General features: G+C 45.1%; 1 protein-coding gene across 1 annotated transcript; it reads right to left on the bottom strand.

The window, feature by feature from the left end:
- Positions 1–6,878: 6,878 nt before the first annotated feature.
- Positions 6,879–22,379, bottom strand: sphk1 (sphingosine kinase 1). Its single transcript, XM_084569966.1, has 5 exons — positions 21,927–22,379; positions 13,524–13,673; positions 9,766–9,860; positions 8,778–8,893; positions 6,879–7,884 (listed from the first exon to the last, which is right to left on the bottom strand). Exons 1-5 carry the CDS (start codon positions 22,354–22,356, stop codon positions 7,005–7,007), a joined length of 1,671 nt encoding a protein of 556 aa, XP_084426092.1. The 5' UTR covers positions 22,357–22,379; the 3' UTR covers positions 6,879–7,004.
- Between the last annotated feature and the right edge of the window lie 1,131 nt (positions 22,380–23,510).

Genomic DNA, 23,510 nt, shown 5'->3' with positions numbered 1-23,510 from the left:
GCTGAACACTACAATGTGCAATGTGTACTAATCCTGGACATGATAAATAAATCATATTTGAGAGACGTCCATTGAGATAAAACCGACCTGAGGGGATAAACGCTCCCGGTTTCTGAACAAGGATCCGGTGGTGTGAAAGCATCCTCACTTAACACAGTGTTATTATTTTTACAGTCTGATATTTGTAGATTTAATGAAGTTAATCTGATCAACTCTTCCACCAGTGCTTGTAACTTTACATGAGAATCCAGAGGATAAAAACAAGACCATGTCCTATTTGTGAGAAAAGGTGAAGCAGGATTTTTGAGGGTTTTATTGTGGATACGTCGATTCTCCATCCAGTAATGGCGCCAACTCTGGATGCAGCAGTGACCCTGTACCTGAAAATAATAGAGAAAAATGCTTTTTGGACAAACTGTACATCAGTGATCTCAATAAGACTTGAACTTTGACTTTAAAATTGATTAATGAATAAAAAGGGCGTAGATGCAACAAGTCATGGCCCTGCCTCTTTTTAAAACTCACTGAACAAGACGGACACAGGTGAGTTAGTTTATGTTAGTTTAAGACAAACGGTTCTTACTGTGATATATTGGCTGAAACGCAGCACGATAGCTTCTACTCGGTTTTGGCATTCGCTTCGCCAGAGCATTTAAACGTCTGGATTTGTTTCTTTAATAACCAGATATAAGATTTCTGCAGCCTGTTGGCCTTTGACCGAGTCCACCTCTTCTCGGTCGGCGTCGGCCGAGGCGGTGTCACGCAGGCAGAGTTCATCCTGACCGCCATGTCCTTGTTCACGTTTTGACGTGTCACAGCAGGAAAAGCTCAGTATCAGGGACGCTGGCTGCATTCCACTTATGGGAGGTTCTGTTTTTGAGCATCCTGGTTCATTGTCAGGGCTTAACGGGACACTTAGTGGGACTGAGCCGTCATTAATCCACCTGTCCTTTGACAAATCTCAGTGTCTACAGTTATCTGTGAACTGTGACACAAACACGCTGTGTGACACATCCAGCTCTCCTCAGATATGCTTTGTTTGGATGCTCGCCCATCTTGGGTCTATTTTGATTGTGTAGTAGAAGTGTTTTTTTTTCTTTAGTCTTCAGTTTTGATTTCCTTCAGTCTTGTTTCTTCTGCTGTTTTGGAGGATGACTTTAGATCTGTGGTGATAGAGCAGCAGGGAGGGTCCTTGGTAAAAGAAAAAAAAAACGCTTAAGGTCACAAACACCAGCCCACACACCATCCTCTGGCCTACACCCTCCTCTGGCATGCAGCTGATTGTTAAGAGTGGCGTTTCATTAAATCTGTCACGAGAAGGTTAAGGAAAGAAAGAAGAAAGAGGAAGAGGAGTGAAGGGAGGGAACGGAGACTTTGTAAAGGGATCCGTTTACCAAAAGAAAAACAATGGATTCAGCAAAAGGCGCAATTGCTTTAGCTGAATGCATTGTTTTTCTTTTGGTAAACGATCTGTCTTCCGTCTGCAGGCGAGTTGATTCAGTGTTCCTGAAATCTCACTTCAGATGTAGAATGCACGCCGAAGATGAAGGCTAGCGTGGCGTGAGTGGTGCTGCTGCAATAACTTCTTCAAATGATCTGCAGCAAGCTGTTAGAAGTGATGAATAGTAGTTACTGGACACAACTCCACTTTTAGCTGGCTAAATTTAGGTACTATATGTGACAACAGCTCCACCAGTGGTTTTCAAACTGAGCCCAAGCCAAGAGCTGTAAAGGATTTGCTGCCTTCCACCGTTGGACGCCACATCCGGGCAGAGAAAGTGAATCCCCTTTCTTTGAGCAAACACCTGCACTGTGGAGCAAGAGGCGACTTGTTGTTCAGGTGTGTCAAAGAAATAAAGAGCTAAATATTCTCAGCACGGCTTTATAAAAGAACAATATGACTGAGATGCTTGTGGGTTATCTGAGAGATCATGTGAAGATGGAGCTTTTCTCTGAGGCTTAGAGGAGTAATAAGAAAGGTTTTACTGCTCCGTACCTCGAGCTTAGATCACGGCTACGTCTGCAGCGGTTGATAATTGATTCATTGATTACTAGATCTTTTAGAATGCCTTTTAAAAGACATTTTCAAGAAACTCCTCAGCAGGTGGAGTTCACCGATAGTCCAGATTCTTCTCCTCTCACTTGTGCAGCGCTGCGTCTGAAGGTGATTCATTCAGCTGTGGGGCTATGACAGTAGTTTATAATGTCTTTAAAGTTTGCATGACTAGGAGCTTTGAGGTGACCTTCCCTGAGGCTCGTGCCGGTGAATGTGGCTGTCAAACAAACACAGGACGCACAACAATGATTTGTGGCTTCCTGTGGAACAATGGACCTGCAGCCTGTCTAACATCACACAAACTCGTGTGTCTGTCTTTGAAAGGACATTCCATTGACAAAGAGTCTAACTCTAACACCGAGTCTGAACAGGTTTTAACTCTCAAAAGGTTGCCAAATACAAGTACAATATGTCCTCACCACGTCAGTGTGCCACAAGAGTTTGGACCCCACATTTTAATAAAAACAAGAACACACACACACACATAAACCGCTAACTGCTACATTGCCACCTGCAGGTCGTGTCCTTTCATGAACTCAATCATTTCCATTTTATTCAGTATAATAAAGTTAATCCAGTCTAGAACCACCAAACCTGATAAACTGCAACGGTTTGTGTCTCATGTAAATATAAATGTAGATTGTACAGAGCAAAGTGGTGATGAAAGACAGAGTCTCTGTCGCCATCTACTGTTAGAAAAGGTGAGCTGCAATATTATATCTGACTCCAATATTTTTCTTTGCCCTGTGATAGACTGGAGACCTGTCCAGGGCGTACCCCGATGACAGCTGGGATAGGTTCCAGCCCCCCCGCGACCCTTCACGGGACAAGCGGTTACAGAAGATGAATGAATGAATGAATATTTTTCTTTTTTTATCCACCATAGAAAAAGCTTTTGGGTACTTTTTTTAAAAAATCACCAATTTCCGACCCTCAGAATTTTCAATATTTCTGCAAAAAAATTATTCAAATCAGTAGATTTTTACACAAGTCCTGAAAGTAGACAGAGAGAACCCAATCAAACACATGAAACAGAAATATTTCACTTGTGCATTTTTTTATTCAAGAACATGAATCATTTGTTCATATCAGTGAGGTGTTAAAGTCAGAGCCTCCTTGTCTCCAGTATCTGCTGTGACCTCCTTGTAACTAAACATTTCTGGTAACTGCTGATCAGTGGTCTACAGCAGCTTGGAGGAATTTCAGCCCATTCCTCAGAACAGAACCACTTCAGTTCTGAGATGTTGGTGGGTTTCCTCACATCAGCTGCTTGCTTCAGGTCCTTCCACAACATTTCTATTGGATTAAGGTCAGGACTTTGACTTGGCCGTTCCTAAACATTCATCTTGTTTAACCGTTCTTTTGTAGAACCACTTGTGTTCTTGGTTCTCGTTGTCTTGCTGCATGACCCAGTTTCTCTTCACATTCAGCTCATGGACAGATGTCCTGACATCTTCTTTTAGAGTTCACTGGTAGAATTCAGAATTCATTGGTCCATCAATGATGACAAGCCGTCCTGGTCCAGATGCAGCAGAACAGGCCCAAACCAGGACATTAGCACCCCCATGTTTGATGGAGGGATGAGGTTCTGATTAGCAACAAGAGCAAAAACCTTTAAGCAGCACCGCATTTGTCTTATTAATAATGAATCTAATCAAGCTTCGTTAAATTCTAAATGAATCAAACAATCAAAGAGAGAAAGAAACAAGAAACAGTCGTTTGTATATGAATAACTTTATTGATTATTAAAAAAGACATCTTTAAAAAAAATAATCACAATAAATTCCTAAGAGGTGATGAATGCCTGGTCGTGCAACTCAGTCCAACTGCTTCACGCTTATCTACTGTTTGTATTGCACTCCTCAGTGTGACGCTGACCCACACTAAATAAACCGTCCTTCAAAGCTAAACTGATGATTTATGTGTCAAAGAAGTATGTTTTCTTTTCTGTGCATCACCTTAACTGCTGTGTTGGTTGAGGACTAAGGCACTTTCTAGAGAAACGGCTTTCCTCATTTTCACTTGCTTTAAAACCGCAAATGCAGCTCACACAATGATCCACTGAACTGATCTATATATAAGCACAAGCAATAAAATCCTCTCTCTGTAAATCATGGTATTACTCCAGGCTTCTGATGAGTGTGATTCTATCCTATAAACATCACTGAGCTTCTCGTCGGGAGGTTTTTATCGTTTCAGTGAATAGTCAGTGATGCAGCTTTGCTTAATCCATGTAGAAAACTTCCCGACAGCAAAAGACACATATGAACATTTGTGTTTGTAAAAAGCAGTTTAACAGTACATGACTTTAACAGCGGTGTAGCGACGCCCTACACCAACATACTAATCAGTATTTGCAGCTTCTATCAAGTAAAGAAGAATTACAATAAGCTGGATGTTTGCCGTCATCGATGATGGAGGACGCCTCCTGCAGCTGAGCACAACCATTATTACTATAACTATAAAAAGCAAGAAACACGTGGCAGTTTGAAGGGATTGCATCGTTTAAACATATTATTTTCAGGATAAAAACCTTCACTTCACGTCCAGCAGAGGGAACCCTCAACCCAAACATCTGCAGCCATGACAAGGCGTTTGCATAGCTCATCTCTTCCCTCACGAGATGGACTTTATACATTTAGTAATGTGCACGTGGGCAGCTGCAGAGCATGATAACGCTTTCAAAGCACCTGGAAAGCTTCGCTGAGGATACAGTAACGGTAGAAGGAGCAGTATGTCGGACATGAGTCGTAGTCGCAGCCGGAGCGCTCGTACAACGTGTAAATGTCTCCAGATGGAAAATCAAGTTTGAGGCAAAAATCGGCACTGCAGCGAAAATGGAAACGTTAATTTACACCAGTGTCTGGTCGGCGTATCAAGTATGACTGATTGAGGGACTGGACAAAAATGATTAAGGAGAAGGATGGAATGGTCCTCATCCTAATTTATACACACCTGCACACGTCTTACAGGACTTTAAAGACCGGAATCATTTTTGTAAAGCCCCTAGAAAAACTATGCATTACTCTTGTTTTGTCCTTCCGTTGACCATGCAATTTTTATCCTCCTGGGTCAAAAACGACCTGGTCTGTTTGAATATTTATGAAGCCAAAAATAAAATGCATAAGATTCTGTGTTACGTGCTTTTTAGTCAACGTCTTCTCAGCGAATTGCAATATATTCTACATGTACTTCTTTCTTTTTAGAATCCATGGGCAGTAGATCACCTTTATGTCAAATTATGTGACACAGAAACATTCGAGACGGGTCACATTTGACCCAGAGGGCAAAGTAGGAAGGTTAAAGAGTCAAAGAACATTTGCGCTCCTTCCAGTGGAACCCGAAAAAGCAGCAAGAAAATGATGCATTGATGGTGTCGCACTCAGACGGCGATGGTTTCACCAAAACACACACACACGAGGAAAAAGTTGATTATCAGAACGTAGCATTAAAATTCAGCATCAGAGGCGCTTTTGGATTATACAGCATGACCTCCTTTACGCTGACGACATTCTGCTGTCTATAGCTGAAGGATTTAATTTGTGATGACGTTGGTGTGCTGCATAGATGTGGATGAAGGATGAGGAGTCCTGGTGCGACCATCGCGGCCTAAAATAAACCGGTGTGTGTGAGAGAGTGTGGAGGGGAGGGTGGTGGGGGGGGGGGCGCTGATGATAATGCCAACATTTGCACTCCCCTCTGCTCCGGTGCACTAATGCTCATCACCACCACGGCACCGACAGCCGGCGAAAAAAGGCCACCCCGGTGAGGTGAAGCACTTGACTCCCTCTCATTGATCAGTGTGTAACCTCCACCTCGGTGTGCTTCAACCAGTCTGGGCTGAAAAGACTTTTTCACAGATGTAAAGCTTCGTATTAAGGACACATTAGGTGCTGATGGCTCGTTAACCGAGTGGGGGAGGGGGTGGGAGAGTACAATCTTAGGATGGCAAGAGGAGAGGGGATCGTATGCACAGTAGCAGATCATGCACCTCCCCCCTCGCTAAGTGCTGCAGAGATGCAAGGGAATGTGTGTGTGAGGATATGTGCATAAGAGGAAAGGGGGGATGGGGGGGATGGGAAAAAGAAAGTGAGAGTGGAGGCAGTTCCTCGAGTTTAATGACGGCTGAAGACGAAGCAGGAAATGGATCGGCCGGCGGTGGAGGTGTAACCTCAGCTGGCCGTGGGGTCTGTCTGCCCCTCCAGTGTTTTGTGAGTTTATCAGCTGGGAAGTTCCACAAATAGGAACAGGAAGGAGGAAGGAACGCAGCTAAAGCTTAATATCACAAGAACTATGTGAACGTCGCAAAGATTAAAGATTTGTCGAACTCCTGGAAAACACTCTGACAGAACCGTCCCGTTAGATCCCTTGTGGATTAAACGGGACGCTTCTGTCAGAGTGTTTCTCAGGACTTCGATTGTCAACCCGCTGTATTACAGTCGGAGAAGAGGCGCGGTTGCTCCAGGAAAATGTGCTTCTCTTCACGTGTGCCGTGCTGATGAGGTCCGACAGCAGAGTGCACAATGCACTCCTCAGCCACCGCCAACCCGCCAAGCCTCCCCATGCACAACCGCACAAATACACACACTCTTCAGTGCACACAAACACACATGAAGATCTGTCGCTCATGCACAAACACACACACACACAATCCCTTCTCATTTCTCTAAGCCTGGACCAGCCAGCGACAAGAACAAGCATCCGTGACTTTGACCCTGAATCAAACGTTGAGCGAAAGACGGGACGGGCTCCATAAAAATAGGACGAGTCGCTTCTGTAGAAAAATAGAGGATTATTTTTTTTTTTTTACGGAGGCTGATAAAACGTCTTTGGCACTTCTGAACGCACAGCATACATAAAGAACTTGACACTGATTATTAAAAGGCCAAACTAGAAAGCGCTAGAGCCAGAGAAAAAAAGAATTAAAAAAGATTAAGATAATCCAAGTTCATCCGCATATGAGTCTGGCCAGTCCCGGGTGGATTTGAGCCTGGACAGGCCCGTAGTCCACCATCTCTCCGTCCACAGTGATCATCCCGTGGGTGGAGATGGGCTCCAGTCGTAGGGCCTTCACCTTCTCATACACCAGGTGGGGGCAGCCGCACGCCAAGTGGGCACCTTTCTCCATGGCGAGGAAGAGGCGCAGGAGGGCGGGACGGGAGATTCCCGCCGTCACGTAGAACAGGTGGATCACGCCGTCGTCTGCTGTCCCACCAGGGACTGTCCACAGGTCCTCAGCCAGGTGGGACTGGTAAATCGCCAGCACCAAGACAAAGTCCTCCTCCTTGACTAGGGTCCAGCTCTCTGGGACCGGCTGGTCCAGGCCAGGGAGCAGAGAGTCCACAGGGGCTCTGGTTTTGTTGTCACTCTGCGTCTCAGGTCCTTTGGTGGTGATGGCATTCTGGTTGGAGTTTGAGCTGTTGTGGCGAGAGCTCTGCTTTGAGGAGGTGTTGGGGATGAGCTGACAGGGAAGGGAGGAGCAGAGGGACGGGTGCTGAGGCGTGGAGGGCGGGTGATTATCCTTGACGCTCTCTTTTGGGGGTTTCTGTGCTTCTTTAACGGGAAGGTACGCCAGCCGGCCCTGATACACTCTGAGGGAGGCCAGGCGAACCAGGGTGCCCATGAGGAAGCGGATGGCGCCGACGTGGCGGTACTTCTCGCTCTCGGTGTCGACATCCGCCACAAAGCCCCAGGCCAGGGAGAGGAAGGAGAAGAGGCGCTGCGTTGAGGCCAGGTGGACGGAGACCAGGTCCATGGAGCCAACCAGACCTTTACACAGCATGAAGCCACAGCTCAGCAGCAGCTCCTCGTTCCAGGCAGGAGGCGACCTGAGGGATTGAAAGAAAGACTTAGAAGTGTTTTACAGTTACTGTTAATGAGTAATACCTACGGGAATATTTACTGTATTAACATTTTAAATCTCTCGACATCTAAAAAGTAGACTCAATTTTCAAGCCGCAATTGGTGCCAATGGAAACTGGCCACACTGGGGTTTTCAACAACTCTTGGGATACATTAAACTAGAAGTGAACTGTCACTTCTAATAGTAGCGTTGGACGTGTTGCATCCAGGAGAGATGGACTGACAACACCTGAGTGACTTTGGTGAAATCATTTTGGACAGGAGACTGAGTCAGAGCTACACAGAAACTGTAAGACTGCTTGAGGTTGAACCCAGTCAGCAGTTTTGATGTTGATCTAAGAAAGAACAAACCATAAACTGATCCTGGATTAAGGATGATCTGAGCTTTAACTCGGAACCTAAAGGACTTGGAGCTTTGGTGCCAGACCTTCAGATATGGAGGAGTGCATAGCTCAGCAGGCCAAAGCTGCTTTGGGCCAACATCTCATTAGGCATTGCTGTCATACTGTTCTGGGTGACCGATGCAGGTTCCAGTCTGCTTCTTTGATGTTGTGCCGACAACCAGCCAGCAGATGGAGATGACACCCTGGATACACAGCTGCACTCTGGACTGTAATCACTCATAAAGCAGGAGTTTCTAAACCCATTACATCACTCCTCTGAGAGTTTGAGCAACCTGGAACGACCTCTCGTTGCAGAGCAAAGCGGTTCCATTCTCCTCCCTCTGAGGAACTGTGTGCCCAGTCAGCCTTTTGGCATAATTACACAGAAAGGAGATAAATTGTCTTTTTTTTTTTTTTTTTTTTTTTTTGCATGGTTAGCACATGCATTTAAATGACTCATTAAGGGGCAGACTCACTGTGAGTAGCGGTGGACGGACGCGGCCAGGGCGTTGCCGGAGCCACCTGGTAGGATACCCAGAGGGGTCTGGATGGCCTCCTGCCAGTCCTCTCGCTCCATCAGACCATTTATCACCTGAATGAACACGGAGGGACAAAAAAACTGAATCACAGCGTGGAGCTAAATGGAAGGGAATGTCTATGAATGAACGAAAACCTAGGATTTAAACGCTTTTATGTAGCAAGGGACCCCGAATGCACCATTGCTGAAGATTTGTACATTTGTAATTCAGAAAACTGGCAACCAGGCATTTTTAAAACGGTCTTATCTGTATTGAGCTTCAGCCAAGCCTGATCTTTTATAGTTATTTATTTTAGGTCTTAAACCAAAACCACAGAAATTTGTAGATGCAATGTGTGAGATTATCATTCAGTACTACCAACCAAAAAAGGTGTACCCTCGGCTGCACCCAAACAACAACAAACTGTGAACGCTGCGTTTAAAAGAAGAGAAAAGTTTCCTGGAGACAGCGTCAAGGAGAAACATCTTCCAGAGAGGGTTAGGGAGTTTATGGCAGCGTTGGATGACCAGAACATTTCTGGAGTAGAGAACACAAGGTACCAGCTACCCTCTCCACACTACATTAACTTTGACAGAAAGATTTATTGGACTGAATCCAGTGGAGGAAAGACTTTAGGAAGCTACAGGAGACCAACTCTAGGACATTTAGGATCAGACCTGGACTTGGATCGGACGTATTGGATCTGAACGTCCCTAGTATTTTCTATGAGGTCCGTTGTGCGTGTGAACTGAAGATTCAATGACTGCAGGTTTTTTGGTGGCAGAGTCACAGCAGCTGAGCTCTTTTGTCATGTTTGAGAACAAATTAAAAATTAAAAGTCCTATTCTAAGAAATGCTGAGAATAGAACCAGGCCGTGGTGGTTGGGACGAGGTGTGATATCACGTCCATCTGGTGTTGATTAACATCTGTGTCATTATGTAGCACCTCAAACAGCAGCCCATCTCCGGACATGATCACCAGCGCGTCCCACTGCGACAGGTCCGCCTTCCTCACCAGCTCCCGTGCGTGGTTCTGGTGCTCTGAAGTAAAAAACAAAACAAAAGACGGGACAGAAAAGCAGAAATTGAGGTCAAAGTGAAGGACAAACTGAAAACGAGGGCAAGGGTAAAGAGAGAGAGAGAGAGAGAGAGGGAGGGAGGGGGACGCTCCCTTCATCACCAGCCTCTGGGGCAGGATCAGGGAGATTAGGCAGAAAAGAGATTCAATTTCCCCTTATCAGGCCAAACATATCACATTAGCCCATCCAGCGGCTACTCAACAGCTCCAAGGCAGCTAAGCCGGCCTGCAAACATCTGTGACTGACAAATATCTTCATGTGTGTGTGTGTGTGTGTTAATGTGATATTTGTTCAGCCTAGTTTCACTGGCAGCATTCTTGAGTGGGTCTCTCTGTAGGGGCTCATCCCGCCAGCTTTAAAGCCCACAGTCTCCCCAGCACAGTCGCGTCTGTCTGAGTAAAAAGGAAAGAGGCAGCTCGAAAGAGATACAGGGAGGCAGGAAAATATCAAGCATCATGACGGAGATATTTCCTGAAGTATTGATTGAACCAGGAGTGAAATAAAAAGCTCAGCCTTTGCCCCGTCCCCGGCTCCACGCTCTCCCGGGACCTTCTTCCCCGGCGGTGCTTCCCACGTTGCTGCTGTTTGTTTGTTTGCTGGAGGCATCGACGCAGTGCTGTGTAGACAGACTGGGGCAGTAACTGCACCGCACAGCTGACTCAGCACTTTGAGACTGATGCTTTACTTCCCAGCAACTCCGAAGGGGGGTCACAAATATGGACTGTAGGAAAAAGTGGACACCATGACAGTGCCTCAAAAGTGAAGCCAAAGGATGTGGAGCTCCCTGGTGTTTGGCTGCTGCAGCATAGGTCATCTAAGCCCCGTACCCTTGTTTTAGTTATTGACACTGTAAAAACAGGGTGCTACATCATCATAATTGACAGTTGCCATTAACGACTGCTGAATGTACAGTGCACTGTGTGACCCAACATTTCCTAACTGTTGGAAGCAGAGAGCGCAGTATCAATCAAACACTAACACCAGTGAGTCTAGAGGGACAGTGGACGGGTCATCGATAATTCTCGCAAGATGGTGCCGTCCATCTCCCCAGGACATTAGCATCAGTTTGACCAATGGTAGGAAATGGAGACGAGTCGTCCATGTTTTCTTACAGCCTATGCTCGCAAACACGAACATCGACTTAAACCTGGAGACCAAGAGGACTCGTGAAATGGACGAGTAAGTGCACAAATCTTTCAGTTTTCAGATCAACATGTTTCATTATATTTATGTCTCGGGGCAGGTTGGGGCAGCAGTCCCTCTTCATTTCAGGCGAGTTGCTGCTTCTGAACATTGTGGCGCTCACAACACCGCCCCGACCTTTTGAGTTTACCCTTGTTTTGTTTGCAAGTGGCAACCTCCAACGCCAAAACTGCAGTTCCTCTGATGTCTGCTAGATGCTGGCTCCAACAGCGAGTCAATCCACACTAGGGCTCGTTATCTCCAATGATTTGAAACTACTTAAAACTATACATATAAGTCACATATAGCAGCAAGGGAGAGAGGACGAAAACGCAAGACACTAAGAGGAGGCAGGAGGAAATGACTTTAATAAAAACTCAAAGACGAGAACTTATGGAGCTGCACCAAGAAACTGGTGAAGAAATATAACCTATAACTAGACAGAGAACAAAGGCAAAGCCAGGGTTATATATATATATATATACTCACGGGCTGAGGGGTCTACGAGACACAGGTGAGACTAATGAGGGTGGAGACACGAGGAGAAACCAATCCAACAATCAAAGAGGAGGGAAACCACAGGAAGTAAAACAAGAGAAGAAACACAGGGGAAGAACTTTATACAATAAAAACAGGAAACACAAGGAACACCAAACAGGATCAGAGAAAATCTTCAACATTCAAAACCATGACAAACTAATCTCCTCCTTGGTTCCAGAGGTTTGTGGCATCTCCTCCATCTTCTCCCTCTAGTTTCTCATCTTTTGTCCAGTTCTTCTCTGTCGTCGGACTTTTCAAAACCCGATCAGTTTTCAGGTCTGACGCTGCTTTCATTCATGTCTCTCACACTAATATCGTTTGGTCTCACGAGACCACAGAAGGATTTCTAATGAGAGGATGAAGGAAATGGCTTGTATTTAAAATAAACAGAAACCGAGGATTTTATAAATGAAGAAATCAAGATCGATTCGAATCGGAAAATTGTTTTTTTAAACCAAAACTTCAGATTAAAATGTCAAACTTTCCAGCAGAAATAAACAGGTTTAAAAGCCTGGCACGCAAAACTGTTTTAGCTAACTTCATGTATACGTAGACGACAACGAGCTATTCCTCTAAGAAGCCAACGCACACTTTAAATCTTCTGTAAGTTCCAGTTGCTTCACTTTGAAATGCAGCTATTTCCTCCTCAAGTCACCATCTGCTGCCTGCGTCTGAGGTTAACCCAGGTGAAGATTAAACTACACTGGATGCTTCATACAGTATGTAAAAGGTACACGCTGACACCAGAGACACCTCCGCTGGTTCTTGTCCTTCCTCAGGCAAAGACAACGTGATCCAGTCATCAACTACTGTATCCGACCACTGAAGGACGTTAGCGGCCAACATTTCTTGCCTTCATTTCATTGCCTTCCACCACCATCCAGCCGCTGACCTTCCAGAAAGTCCCAGGAGTTTGGACAAAGAGTCTACGTGCACATCCACACTCTCTCAAACAGCTTCACTCCTCTTTTTTTTCTGCCTCTTCTGTCATAATCCATCTGACTCTGCAGAGATGCTGCAGAGATTCAGCCGAGCGCTGGCAGCCTGATGACAGAAGCAACAGCTAGGGAGTGGACGGGTGAAAGTTAAACGATTTGAAGGATCATTTTACGCGTGGATGTTTTTCGTGACGAAGCCTTTCGCTGTTTGGCGGCTCGTCTGTATTCACACCGAGGCCTCTCAGAGTTTAAGGTCACAAAATGGCACCGGCGGTTCAGACGGAACCGGGAACAGCTGGGATGACTCCGATGAGAATTTAAATGCCTGCAGACGTGTGCACGTGCCGTGAATTAGAGGACACACAAACAATGCAGGATCCCTGCAGAGATTACCAGTTGGTTCAGAGTGAACTTAATAATAAATGAGAAACTCAGCTGTTCGGGGTCAATAGTTTAATCCCATGCTTCATACGAGGGCACCTCTGTATTAGTAGGACGTCAGTAGACCAATGTCCAGATATGTTGGTAAAGGATTTATTGAATGTCTTTCTGTCTTTCTTTCACATTTACTGCATCCTCTATTGTATGAATTACAACTTGTCAGTGTGTCTGTATTCCTACAAATTCTACGGTGTGGGAAGTGCCATAAAATCCTTTTTTTTTCCTTTAAAAACATGAACATTTGTTGAAAACAGCACTAAACAAACTGATATAAATATCTCTGCCTGATAGAAATTACCTTTTAAAGGTCATACAGATAAGCCTGGGTGGTCTTCTCTCCAGAGGAGACCTGATATTCACTGGTACTGTTTCATTTAGTGGAAAATCCCCCGTGTTACCTTTTAGCGCTCAGCTGGGCTTCATCTAATGAGCTGCTCTCGCTTCATATTCCACAAGCAAAAAGACTGATTTCATAGCCTGGAAGCCAAAAGAAACGAGAAACTGACTGAATCTCTTCTACTGACCTGTGATGACGAGTGTGTAGGGGACCGAGGCCTCCGTGAGCATGCCCTGGACGTGGCCGGTGAAGAGCTGGAGGGCCTGTCCACGCCCGCTGTGGGGGTTCACCAGAATCATGATCCTGCCGGGCCTCCGTACCTCAGTATACACCACACCTGAGACAAACAGAGACAGAGAGAAGAGACAAGAGAAGCTATTTAAAGAATGCATAGGAACAGCCTCGGGTCCCTTGGGACGTCTGCGGCGCTGAGGAAAAAAATAAAGCATGAATCAGTAAAGAGAGAGAGGCTGAGAGAGGACTTACAGACGCTCCTCAGGATCTGACCAATTATTCACAGGAATTTGTGACATGAGGAAACCCTCCTGTTGCTCATTTACAGTTAGACGGATTAATGGAACGACAAATATTCATCACCTGAAGGAGTTGTGAGGACTCAGGAATCTCAATTCAAGCGTGGGTTTGGTTCGTCTACGTGCAAAATTGTCATTTTCCAATCCTGATGGGACTGTGATTCACATTTAGTAATAACCTTAACTGAACGGATTTATTCGTTTGTCCATAAAGCTCCCGGTGGAATTAACCACTTAACTGTCAAATAGTTTCTGTCTGGGGCTAAAAGCATTTGCAGGTTTTAAAGTGAATCTCTCTGGAGGTGGATTCTGCAGCGGACGCCCTTGACCTTACGAGTCCCAGATCAAATGAATCGGAAAGAACAAAACAAAAAAAATCTTTAGTGTCAGGTTCCTCCGGTATGAGGCTGACAAACCTCTTTGCTTTAGGTTTACAGATGCACAAAGTCCAGCTGAGGTTTTTGACTACGTTCTTTTAACCAGAACACATCTCAGCCATCCTGATCTCCATTCACTGGCTCCCAATAGCGGTTTAGGACTGATTTTTAGATTTTTGGTTATGCATATAAATCCCTAACTGGTCCAGCCCTGATCTCCTACAACCACACGTTATAAGGTCTCTCAGGTGTGTAGACCACTGTCTTCAGGTTGAAGCTCAGAGGAGGTCGTTCTTTCTCTGCTGCAGCCTCCACCCTCTGCACATTAGGCCGTCCCACACACTGGCTGCTTTTAAATCCCTTCTTAAATCTCAGTTTTATTCTTTGGTGTTTAATTCAGTTTCTCTGGATGACATTACTTTGGCCTCTGGTACTACTGTGAAAAACTTAAGTGTTATATTTGACGAGGATATGTCCTTTAAATTGCACATAAAGCAAGTAACCAGGACTGTCTTCTTTCACCTGCATCATAGGTCAACATCAGGAACATCCTGTCTCAGAGTGATGCTGAAAAACTAGTTGATGCACTTGTGTCGTCCAGACTGGTTTACTGACATTCATTACTGTCTGGCTCCAAATAGCTCTTTAAAAAGCCTCCAATTGATTCAAAATGCTGCGGCAAGAGCACTGACAGGAATTAGCAAGAGAGATCATATTACTCCAGTTTTAGCTTCTTTCCACTGGCTCCCTTTAAAATCTAGAATAGAATTTAAAATCCTCCTCCTTACGCACAAGGCCCTTAAAGGCCTAGCTCCATCATATCTGAAAGACCTCATTGTACCAGATCTTCCCGACTGATCACTTCAGTCTGAAAGTGCAGGCCTACTTGTGGTTCCTAGAATTTCAAACACTAGAATGGAGGAGGAGGTAGAGCTTTCAGCTATCAGGCTCCTCTCCCGTGGAACCAGCTCCCAGTTTGCATTCTCTGTATTTTTAAGGTCAGGCTTAAGACTTTCCTTTTTGATCAATCTTATAGTTAGAGCTGGACTGAACCATCCCAGTTATGCTGCTATAGGCCTAGGTTGCTGTGGGACAATGCACTGAGGACATGTCCTCTACTCTCTTCTTTTGAGCTATCCTCTACTTTCTTTTCTCTGGCACCAAGCTCCTATCCTCTAATTTCTTTTCCCTGGCACCGAGCTCCTGTCCTCTAATATCTTTTCTCTTGCACCAAGCTCCTATCTTCTACTTTCTTTTCTCTTTCACCAAGCTCCTATCCTCTAATTTCTTTTCTCTGGCACCGAGCTCCTATCCTCTACTTTCTTTTCTCTTTCACCAAGCTCCTATCCTCCAATTTCTTTTCTCTGGCACCGAGCTCCTGTCCTCTAATTTCTTTTCTCTGGCACCGAGCTCCTATCCTCTAATTTCTTTTCTCTGGCACCGAGCTCCTGTCCTCTAATTTATTTTCTCTTGCACCGAGCTCCTATCCTCTAATTTCTTTTCTCTTGCACCAAGCTCCTGTCCTCTAATTTCTTTTCTCGGGCACCAAGCTCCTATCCTCTACTTTCTTTTCTCTTGCACCGAGCTCCTATCCTCTAATTTCTTTTCTCTGGCACCGAGCTCTTGTCCTCTAATTTCTTCTCTAATGCTAGTCATGCGATTCAGTGGTACTACTGTATAGCATATACCTGATTCCTCTTATATTTTAACATCATCAGATTCTACATGTACGCTTTAGTCAGATGTATGTATCTATGACAAATGGATGTTTATCTCCTTCCTCCTATTCTCTCTCCTCTCTCTTTTCTGGCCTAAGGCAGATGGGTCCCTCCATATGAGCTTAAGGTTCTGCTCAAGGTTTTTTAATGTTAGAAGGGAGTTTTTCCTGCCACCTCTCCGTGACCTGCGTCGATGTGCCACTTCTGCAGTCGCTGCCAGCCTTCTACCTCATTTGGCCGGTGAGGATAGGACGGAAATATCTCAGACCAAGAGGTGCGAACCCGTCAGGAAGTGAGGCCACATGCCAAACTGTGTCACCATTCACCCACACAGGTTCACCACTGTGGTCCACGCGTATCCGAGCACAATGAGGGACTTTCACGCACAAAAGCTCCTCTCGGCGCTTCCAGAACACAGTGGAAAGTGGCCTTTGCCGGTGAAAGAGCTTCACAATCTGGCAGGTTTTACACTCAAGTGTGCTGAGCTGAAGGGCGTCCCTCTATTAAAGCCACAAAGAGCTGCAGAAAGGTCAAAATGAAAGGAAATAAAAGAGGCCCAGGAACGTGTTCCGTCTAAAATCAGGGAGTTGGACCGATTTAAATATTAAACTGAAGAAAGAATGAGAGAAGTCATTAGTGTGTAAAGCAGAGCAGGCAGTAAAGTGGAGCAGCTCGTATGTGGAAGCCCATCTCTGTGTATACATGATAAAAGACACGAGCACATGATCCATCAGATATGATGATGGATTAAACGGAGGGACAGATCCAGCGTTCAGAGGATTTACTGCAGATAAAAGCTGAGTGGAAATAAGAGTCTGATCATAAAGTTATAAGAATAAACATGAGCACTGATGATAGCTGTTATATTACTAGAGAGTGGGCTGGTTTGTTGAATATGTGAGGTATCAGAAGCAGATAGACACTATTTAAAAGCTTTCTACAATAAAACCTTCAATAACGGCTTATTGAGTCATTTTATCTACTACTTATCTACCTCTTATTTTCTTAAACTGCCTTAGTGTATTTGTTCTTATATTGCTTTTCAGTTTCTTACATTACATTATGTTTTCTTATATTGCCTTTCATGTTGCCTTTATATTGTGTGACATATTACTCTATTGCCTTATTGTCTTATAACGTCTTATATTTTCTTACATTGCCTTATTTATACTATCTTTGACAGTGGTTAAAAACCTTTCCCTACATGTCGGGCTGTGTATAAGTGTGTATGAGACAAATAACAGTTTAATTTGTGATCATCATGTACTCTGGTTTGCACCTCGTTTAGAGGTGGCATGTGTTCTTTATCTGGAAGCAGTTCATCTGCTAGCTTCCTTCTGTCTCTTCACTCAGCCAGTCTTCAGTAAACATGTCCTCCCTGTATCTATCCGTCCATCATCCATCCATCCATCCATCCGTCAAACTATCTATCTATCCGTCCGTCCGTTCATCCGTCCATCCATCCATCCGTCAAACTATCCATCCATCCATCCATCCGTCCGTCCGTCCATCTATCTATCCGTTCATCCATCCATCCATCCATCCATCCGTCCATCGTGCGTCAAACTATCTATCTATCTATCTATCTATCTATCCATCTATCCATCTGTCTATCTAGTAATTTCCTAATAAACCAGATACCTTCCTGGTCAGTGTCTGATCTACTGTTTCCTATAATCAGATTAGAAACTGCGTATAAATAGAAGTTCTTCCTCTGAATCCTTTATCCACTGCTTCGATGCTGAACCCCGTCACCGACTCCTTCCTGCACATCCCTCCTGACCTGTGAGTGTGACAGGCAGCAGGATACGACCGGCGCATGTGAAATGTCTGAGATGTGGAGTCAGATCGCTGCAGGCGCATCCAGCGCATCACACTGACGAGCTAACTTTCAGCTGCAGTGTGCACATTTCACACCAAACACACACACACCGAGGATGAGACAGGAAGACTGGAGGTGACAATGTGTGAGCGCTAACAAGTGCAGAGGAATACGTTCTAAATAAAGACACAGTGAGCGTTCAGTATCGCCTCTCTAAGGCTCAGACTGAGGATCTGTTTAAAACCATTCAAGAAAAAACGTGTGGGCCGATCTGTGAAACTATATTCAGACGTTTACGCAAACAGAATGCATTCCGAGGTCGGGCTGAGTGTTTGCCGGAGAGGAGGGTGGAAGGTCTGGAGAGAGTAAACACTGCTGCCCACTGAGGCTTCACCGGGACAGGGTGGAGCGGTGACGGGCCATCACAGCCGCGTGTCACAGAGCAGGAGACAAGGGCTCCCCAGGGACCCAGATGCTGCTGACTGGGGTGAGAGGTCGTCTCGTGACTCCTTCACTGAGGAATCTGAGGCGACTGCAGACGGACGCACCTGACCCCGAGAACACATCCCAGCACATCCACGGCTGGTTGTCTCTGCAAACACTACGCTCACACTGCAGCAGTGTACTTACACATTACAGAGCATCATTAAGATTTAAAGACATTCAATGAGCTGTCACCAAATGAGGAAACAGAACTGAGCCCTTGCCTTTCTGTGACACTGATTCTCTCTGATTATTTGATTGGCTCCTCCCTCATCAGTCTCACCTGTGTCTCGTTAACCCCTCTGCCCAGGTGAGTGTATATATAACCCTGGCTTTGTCTGCATCGTTACCCCTGTTTGGTCCTCGTAGTTTCTCGTATTCCTAAGTTCTTGTTTCAGTCCTTTCCTGTGTTTTATGGACTTGTTTTCTTGGATTTCCCTCCCTCTGCCTCCCCTTAGTGTTAAATATACGGTCCGGGGGAGAAAACCCGGCCGCTGCAGGGTCCAATCTGGCCCACGGCATGAATTTGCAAAAGAATTATGAAAAATTTCATTGAAGACACAAGAAAAACAGTTAACGAGCTGCTATTTCCAATTTGTCCACTGAGGTTCACACTGTTTTAGTCAGACACTGAAAACATAGACTGTATATAAATATGGACACCACGTCTCCACTTCCTCTCATTGGTCAAACTGACTCTATCTTCCCGGGGATACGGGCGGCGCCATCTTGTGACTTTAAATCCAGAGTCTGATCAGTACGGTCTGAGGGCGGAGCCAAGTGGAGCCGTGATATCGATGCCCCGCCCACACTTCCTCCAGACTCACTCACGTTTTAGTTTAATTAATACTACGCTCTGCTCTACCTCCACCTGTTACAAGGAGATAATGGATTACACACTGGACTTGATTTATTATTTATTAATTTTTTACAACTCTCACTGTCCTGCGGGACCGCTTTACGGTGTGGTTGGCATGGCAACTGGTAGTCACCATTATGTCACATCCATTATGTTTCTAAAATGAAACGTATCCAAAACATTGACACTTGAACATTCATCAACATTATATTAACTACCTAAAATGACAGAAACCATCCTTGATTAAAAAAAGTATTTGACGTGTATTTTAGTGTTTTAGTTTTAGGCCCAAGTCCCGCCCACTAACATGGAGGAGGTGGAGCTTATGACCTATACTGCAGCCAGCCACCAGGGGGAGCTCTACTTGCTTTGGCTTCTCTTTAGAGGAGCTGTCCCGCTGTCCATCTTTACACGGTCTATGACTGAGACCCAGAACTAAACAGCAGAGGGCAGCAATGTGTTGGACTTGCACTTATTTTTCTTAAGAGATCTCAGGTTGTTCATTAAGTGTCATCACTTTCATGGTGTTTTTCTTTCCACTACAACAAAAGGAAACATCTGGAGTTGTTGCTGTTATGTTACTCCCTTGAGATGAGATTGGGCTGAATGTGGCCCCTGAACTAAATAAGAGTTTGACACCTCTGCTTTACACTGATTCGGTTAATTCAACGTTACTGTGCAACATTTTATTGAGACGACACTCGTAGAATACTTTGCCGTGGCAGTGGGAGATTAAGTGAAGTGAGTTGATGGTGCATTGGTTGGAGTCTTTGAACCTCCAACCTGGAACAGCTTTAAGTTTATATAAAATTGTGGCTTTTAGAGTCAATCAGCTCAGAGTCACTGTCTGCTCCATGAGTTGTGTGTCCTATACTATATGTGGAGCATCTCCTGCAAAGATGTTTCCTTAGTGGGACAATATGAGAACTTTGAACCTAGATATTCAAAAAAAATAAAACAAGCTGAAACAAGAGCAGCTGGACTTGTAGCATTCCTTGAAGATGCTGCATCACTCATCAAAGTTTATGCAAGAATTCAAACTGAACCAACTTTATCTTAAATAAAAGCAGACCTCAGTGATATCACACTAATGCTTCAACCTTCTATCTATCTTGTCATGGTTGTGGAAGACACTCCTCTGTGCATTTGTAACTCTGTGGCACAAATAGACACAGAAATATGTGCAAATGTTAAATCTGTCTATCTGACAGGCGGTGGGAGGAAAATAAAAGCAGGCACTCGTAACAAAAGTCAAACCCAGCAACCGTCATCTCATTCTTTTGCAATCTCTCTGTGCATCTTCTGCATCGCGTGTCAGTGTTTCCTTCCTTCCACAGAACTCAGCAGAGAGAATAAAGAACCTGACCGGTGGGATGGATGCCAACGCAACCACGCGCCGCTGTAAACTACACCTCCACATGTTGGGCTTTAATCACTTCGTAGCTCTCAGCCGAAAATCTTGAGCCGCACTTTTAATCCAACCTTTTCCATCTGCGGCCCCAGACGAGACGACATGCAATTAACTGAGGGGGTAAATACACAAGGAGGAGGAGGAGGACGAGGGATTAGTGAATCTCTGACTTTCATACACCCTCCATGACGGGGCAGTGAAGCAGCATCTCTGCCTCATCTATTAGCACAACGTTACTCATTTATTCTGTTGACTGCCAGATTATAAACAGGCCCATAAATGAATGATCAGGAAGAAAATCTAATCTGGAGTATGAGGCTACACACAGCTCTCAGAGGAGCTCTTTGATGTGTCCAGGGTGAGGACAGCGTGCATGCCAAACAGGCCTGGACCCTGCAGAGCAGAGGGGAGGCCGGCCGGCTGCTGCTGCTGCTTCTCCACCACCTCCCACCCCCCCACCCTTCCACCTCTACAGTGTTTGCAGTGTACACCTGGAGGCTGCAAGCAGGAGGGCGACCTCATTCCTCATCCCGTTGCTCAGGCTCGCCTGCATCTTTCGTAAACCGGGCATTCCAAATTAGTCAGCGCCGACTCAAATATCCCCTCGTTCCTCGAGCTGAGACAGAGTTAAACATCTCAGCGTGAAGGATGAAGGAGAGGATGAAGGAGAGGATGAAGGAGAGGATGAAGAGGATGTCACCTGCCTTTTAAACAGAGCCACCACTTTGTCCCAAAATGAATCTCCATAAACACTCCTGTATTCATGTTAACTGCCCCGTCAGAGGTAAACAACAGACGCTAATGGGACGGGAAGACAAAGGAACTTGAAGACAGTCTGCATTTTAAGCAGACATGTTGAGACCTAATTAGAGGAGGCTCCTGCTGCTGCTGCTGCTGCTGCTGGAAAGCGGATGAAAAACACAACTTGTTTTGATGTGTGTTGTTTCTTTTTTTTCCACCCGTCAACAAAAAAGTCTCAGAGGGAATTTGCTTCAGCAGAAACAATGAAGCCTGAGCAAGGAGAGGAGAATCAGCTGTAACTACTACTCAGCTGATCAGTTTGAGGAGAGAGTCCAGATCCAGAATGTGCACGTATGAATGAATGTATGAATGAATGAATGAATGAATGAATGAAGCAGCAGTTGCAGCTGAGCCTCACCTTCCACCTGTCATGGCAGGTAGAACAGGTTACTGAGCGGATAAGAAAGGAATTTCTGCAGAACCTGTTTCAGTAGAGTGTGCTCTGACTGAGGAACCATGTGGGTCACTCACTTTACAGGAGTTTTCTTCTTATAAAACCAACCCCTGCGCAGACACATTCACCATGTTTCATGTTAATCATGTTCAGATTAAAGTTTCTTTTTTAATGCCTGTGTCTCCTGCTCACCGTCTCTCCGGGGCGCCCGCAGCGCTGAAGCATCCCGGATGGCGTGAGCCCACCTCTCAGCCTCCCGCAGGTTGACGAGCGGGTCCTGGACCAGCGCGACCCGAAAGCACTGCTCCACCCTCTGCCGGGTCATCCCCGCGCTCATCCAGCGCCTCTTGAACGGGTAGAAGTAAGCCGTGAAGTAGGCGCCGACGTCCGACCCGTCCGGGCCTCTGTACGCCCGGCAGCCCACACAGTCCGTCAGGTTAAAAACCGCCTCGGTCCGGCCGGGGGTCGAGGAGATCCTCCGGATGGTCAGCGCGCTCTCCGTCAGGCTCACCGAGTACCGGACCCTGTCGTCGAGCGTGTCGGTGAACTCCCCGTACAGCACCCCCACGAAGCCGCCGTTCTGCCGGCGGGACGGGTCCGGATCAGAGGCGTCTTTCTCCATCCCGGACGGGGAGTGCGACGCGTCCCGGAGGCCGGTGAGCGGATGGCGGCGGTGGAGAGCAGACTCTGAGCCTCTGCCTGGCCGCCTGCCTGCCTGCCTGCCTGCCTGCCGTGGGATCCTCGGAGCGGAATGACAGGACAGCAGCTTCCCCGGTCCACGGTCTCTCCCTAGTGACTGGAAGAGGAACGGCAGAGATGGAGCAGGAGGAGCGCAGCAACCTCCTGGTCCGACCTGCTCCAACAGCTGATCTACACAACAGAGTCAGTCTGGAGACACAGGATATGAAACTGGAACAGAAAACTCAAACAATATCACTTTCCCCACTTTACTTTCCATTTAAATTACTATTATTGGGGAATTAACTTATTTCTAGTAAAGACAAAATAATTCAAGGTCCACTTTCCTGGCTTTTTAAACCATATGTCATCAGATAACAACACCTCAGCCAGATAAAACACTTCAGGCCTATTAAACTTATTACTCACTTATAATAGTAGCCTGAAATATTTATTGTACAATGTGAGCGTATTGCTGTAGAACTATAGAGTGCACATTTATAAAATTACTCTTAAAAAAGTAGTCTGTTGTTGCTATTTGCTCCCATTTAAATTAATGAATACTGCTTTTTTATTACACTATTATTACTATAACAATGAGTTTATTTTTAATCCATATTAGTTTGATAAAATAAATCCACTTTTTTAAATAATCAGACTATCACACCGTAACCACTTTACAAAACGTATTATCCTGTTATAATAGTAAAATAATAACATATTTAAATAATATTAAAATATGATAAAAAGAAAACATCCCCAAACTTTAACTTATGCTTTCTTCCAAACTACTGAAACTTTTCCCTAATGAGGAAATTGTGTTGAACGATATTGCTAATTTTTCTCCATTTAAATGAATGAAGTGGTTAGCCTACATGCTAACTTAAAGTTTTGCAGCTTAAACTTTTAATAGTTTGATTAATACTCTCTAATAATATTATTAATTGTGAACGTTTTGTTACAAAACTATGGAGGACATTTTTTAAATTTGAAGAAAAAAGTAAATAAAATAAAATAAAATAAAATAAAAACACATCCGGTCGCAATAATCACATGACATGTGACGTTAGCCAACATATAAAAACGTGATCGCGCGAG

Source organism: Chelon labrosus (genome assembly GCF_963514085.1).
Source record: "Chelon labrosus genome assembly, chromosome: 21".
NCBI lineage: Eukaryota > Metazoa > Chordata > Actinopteri > Mugiliformes > Mugilidae > Chelon > Chelon labrosus.
Note: the sequence above shows the minus strand (reverse complement) of the source record. Positions and strands in the feature narration are given on the sequence as shown.

Excerpts from the sequence above, each read along its gene's own strand:
- sphk1 (XM_084569966.1), bottom strand. The coding sequence starts at position 22,356 with ATGGAGAAAGACGCCTCTGATCCGGACCCGTCCCGCCGGCAGAACGGC. Across the intron at positions 13,674-21,926 it reads GCGGGCGCCCCGGAGAGACG|GTGTGGTGTATACTGAGGTA; the intron begins GTGAGCAGGAGA and ends TGTTTGTCTCAG. Across the intron at positions 9,861-13,523 it reads CTACACACTCGTCATCACAG|AGCACCAGAACCACGCACGG; the intron begins GTCAGTAGAAGA and ends TTTTTACTTCAG.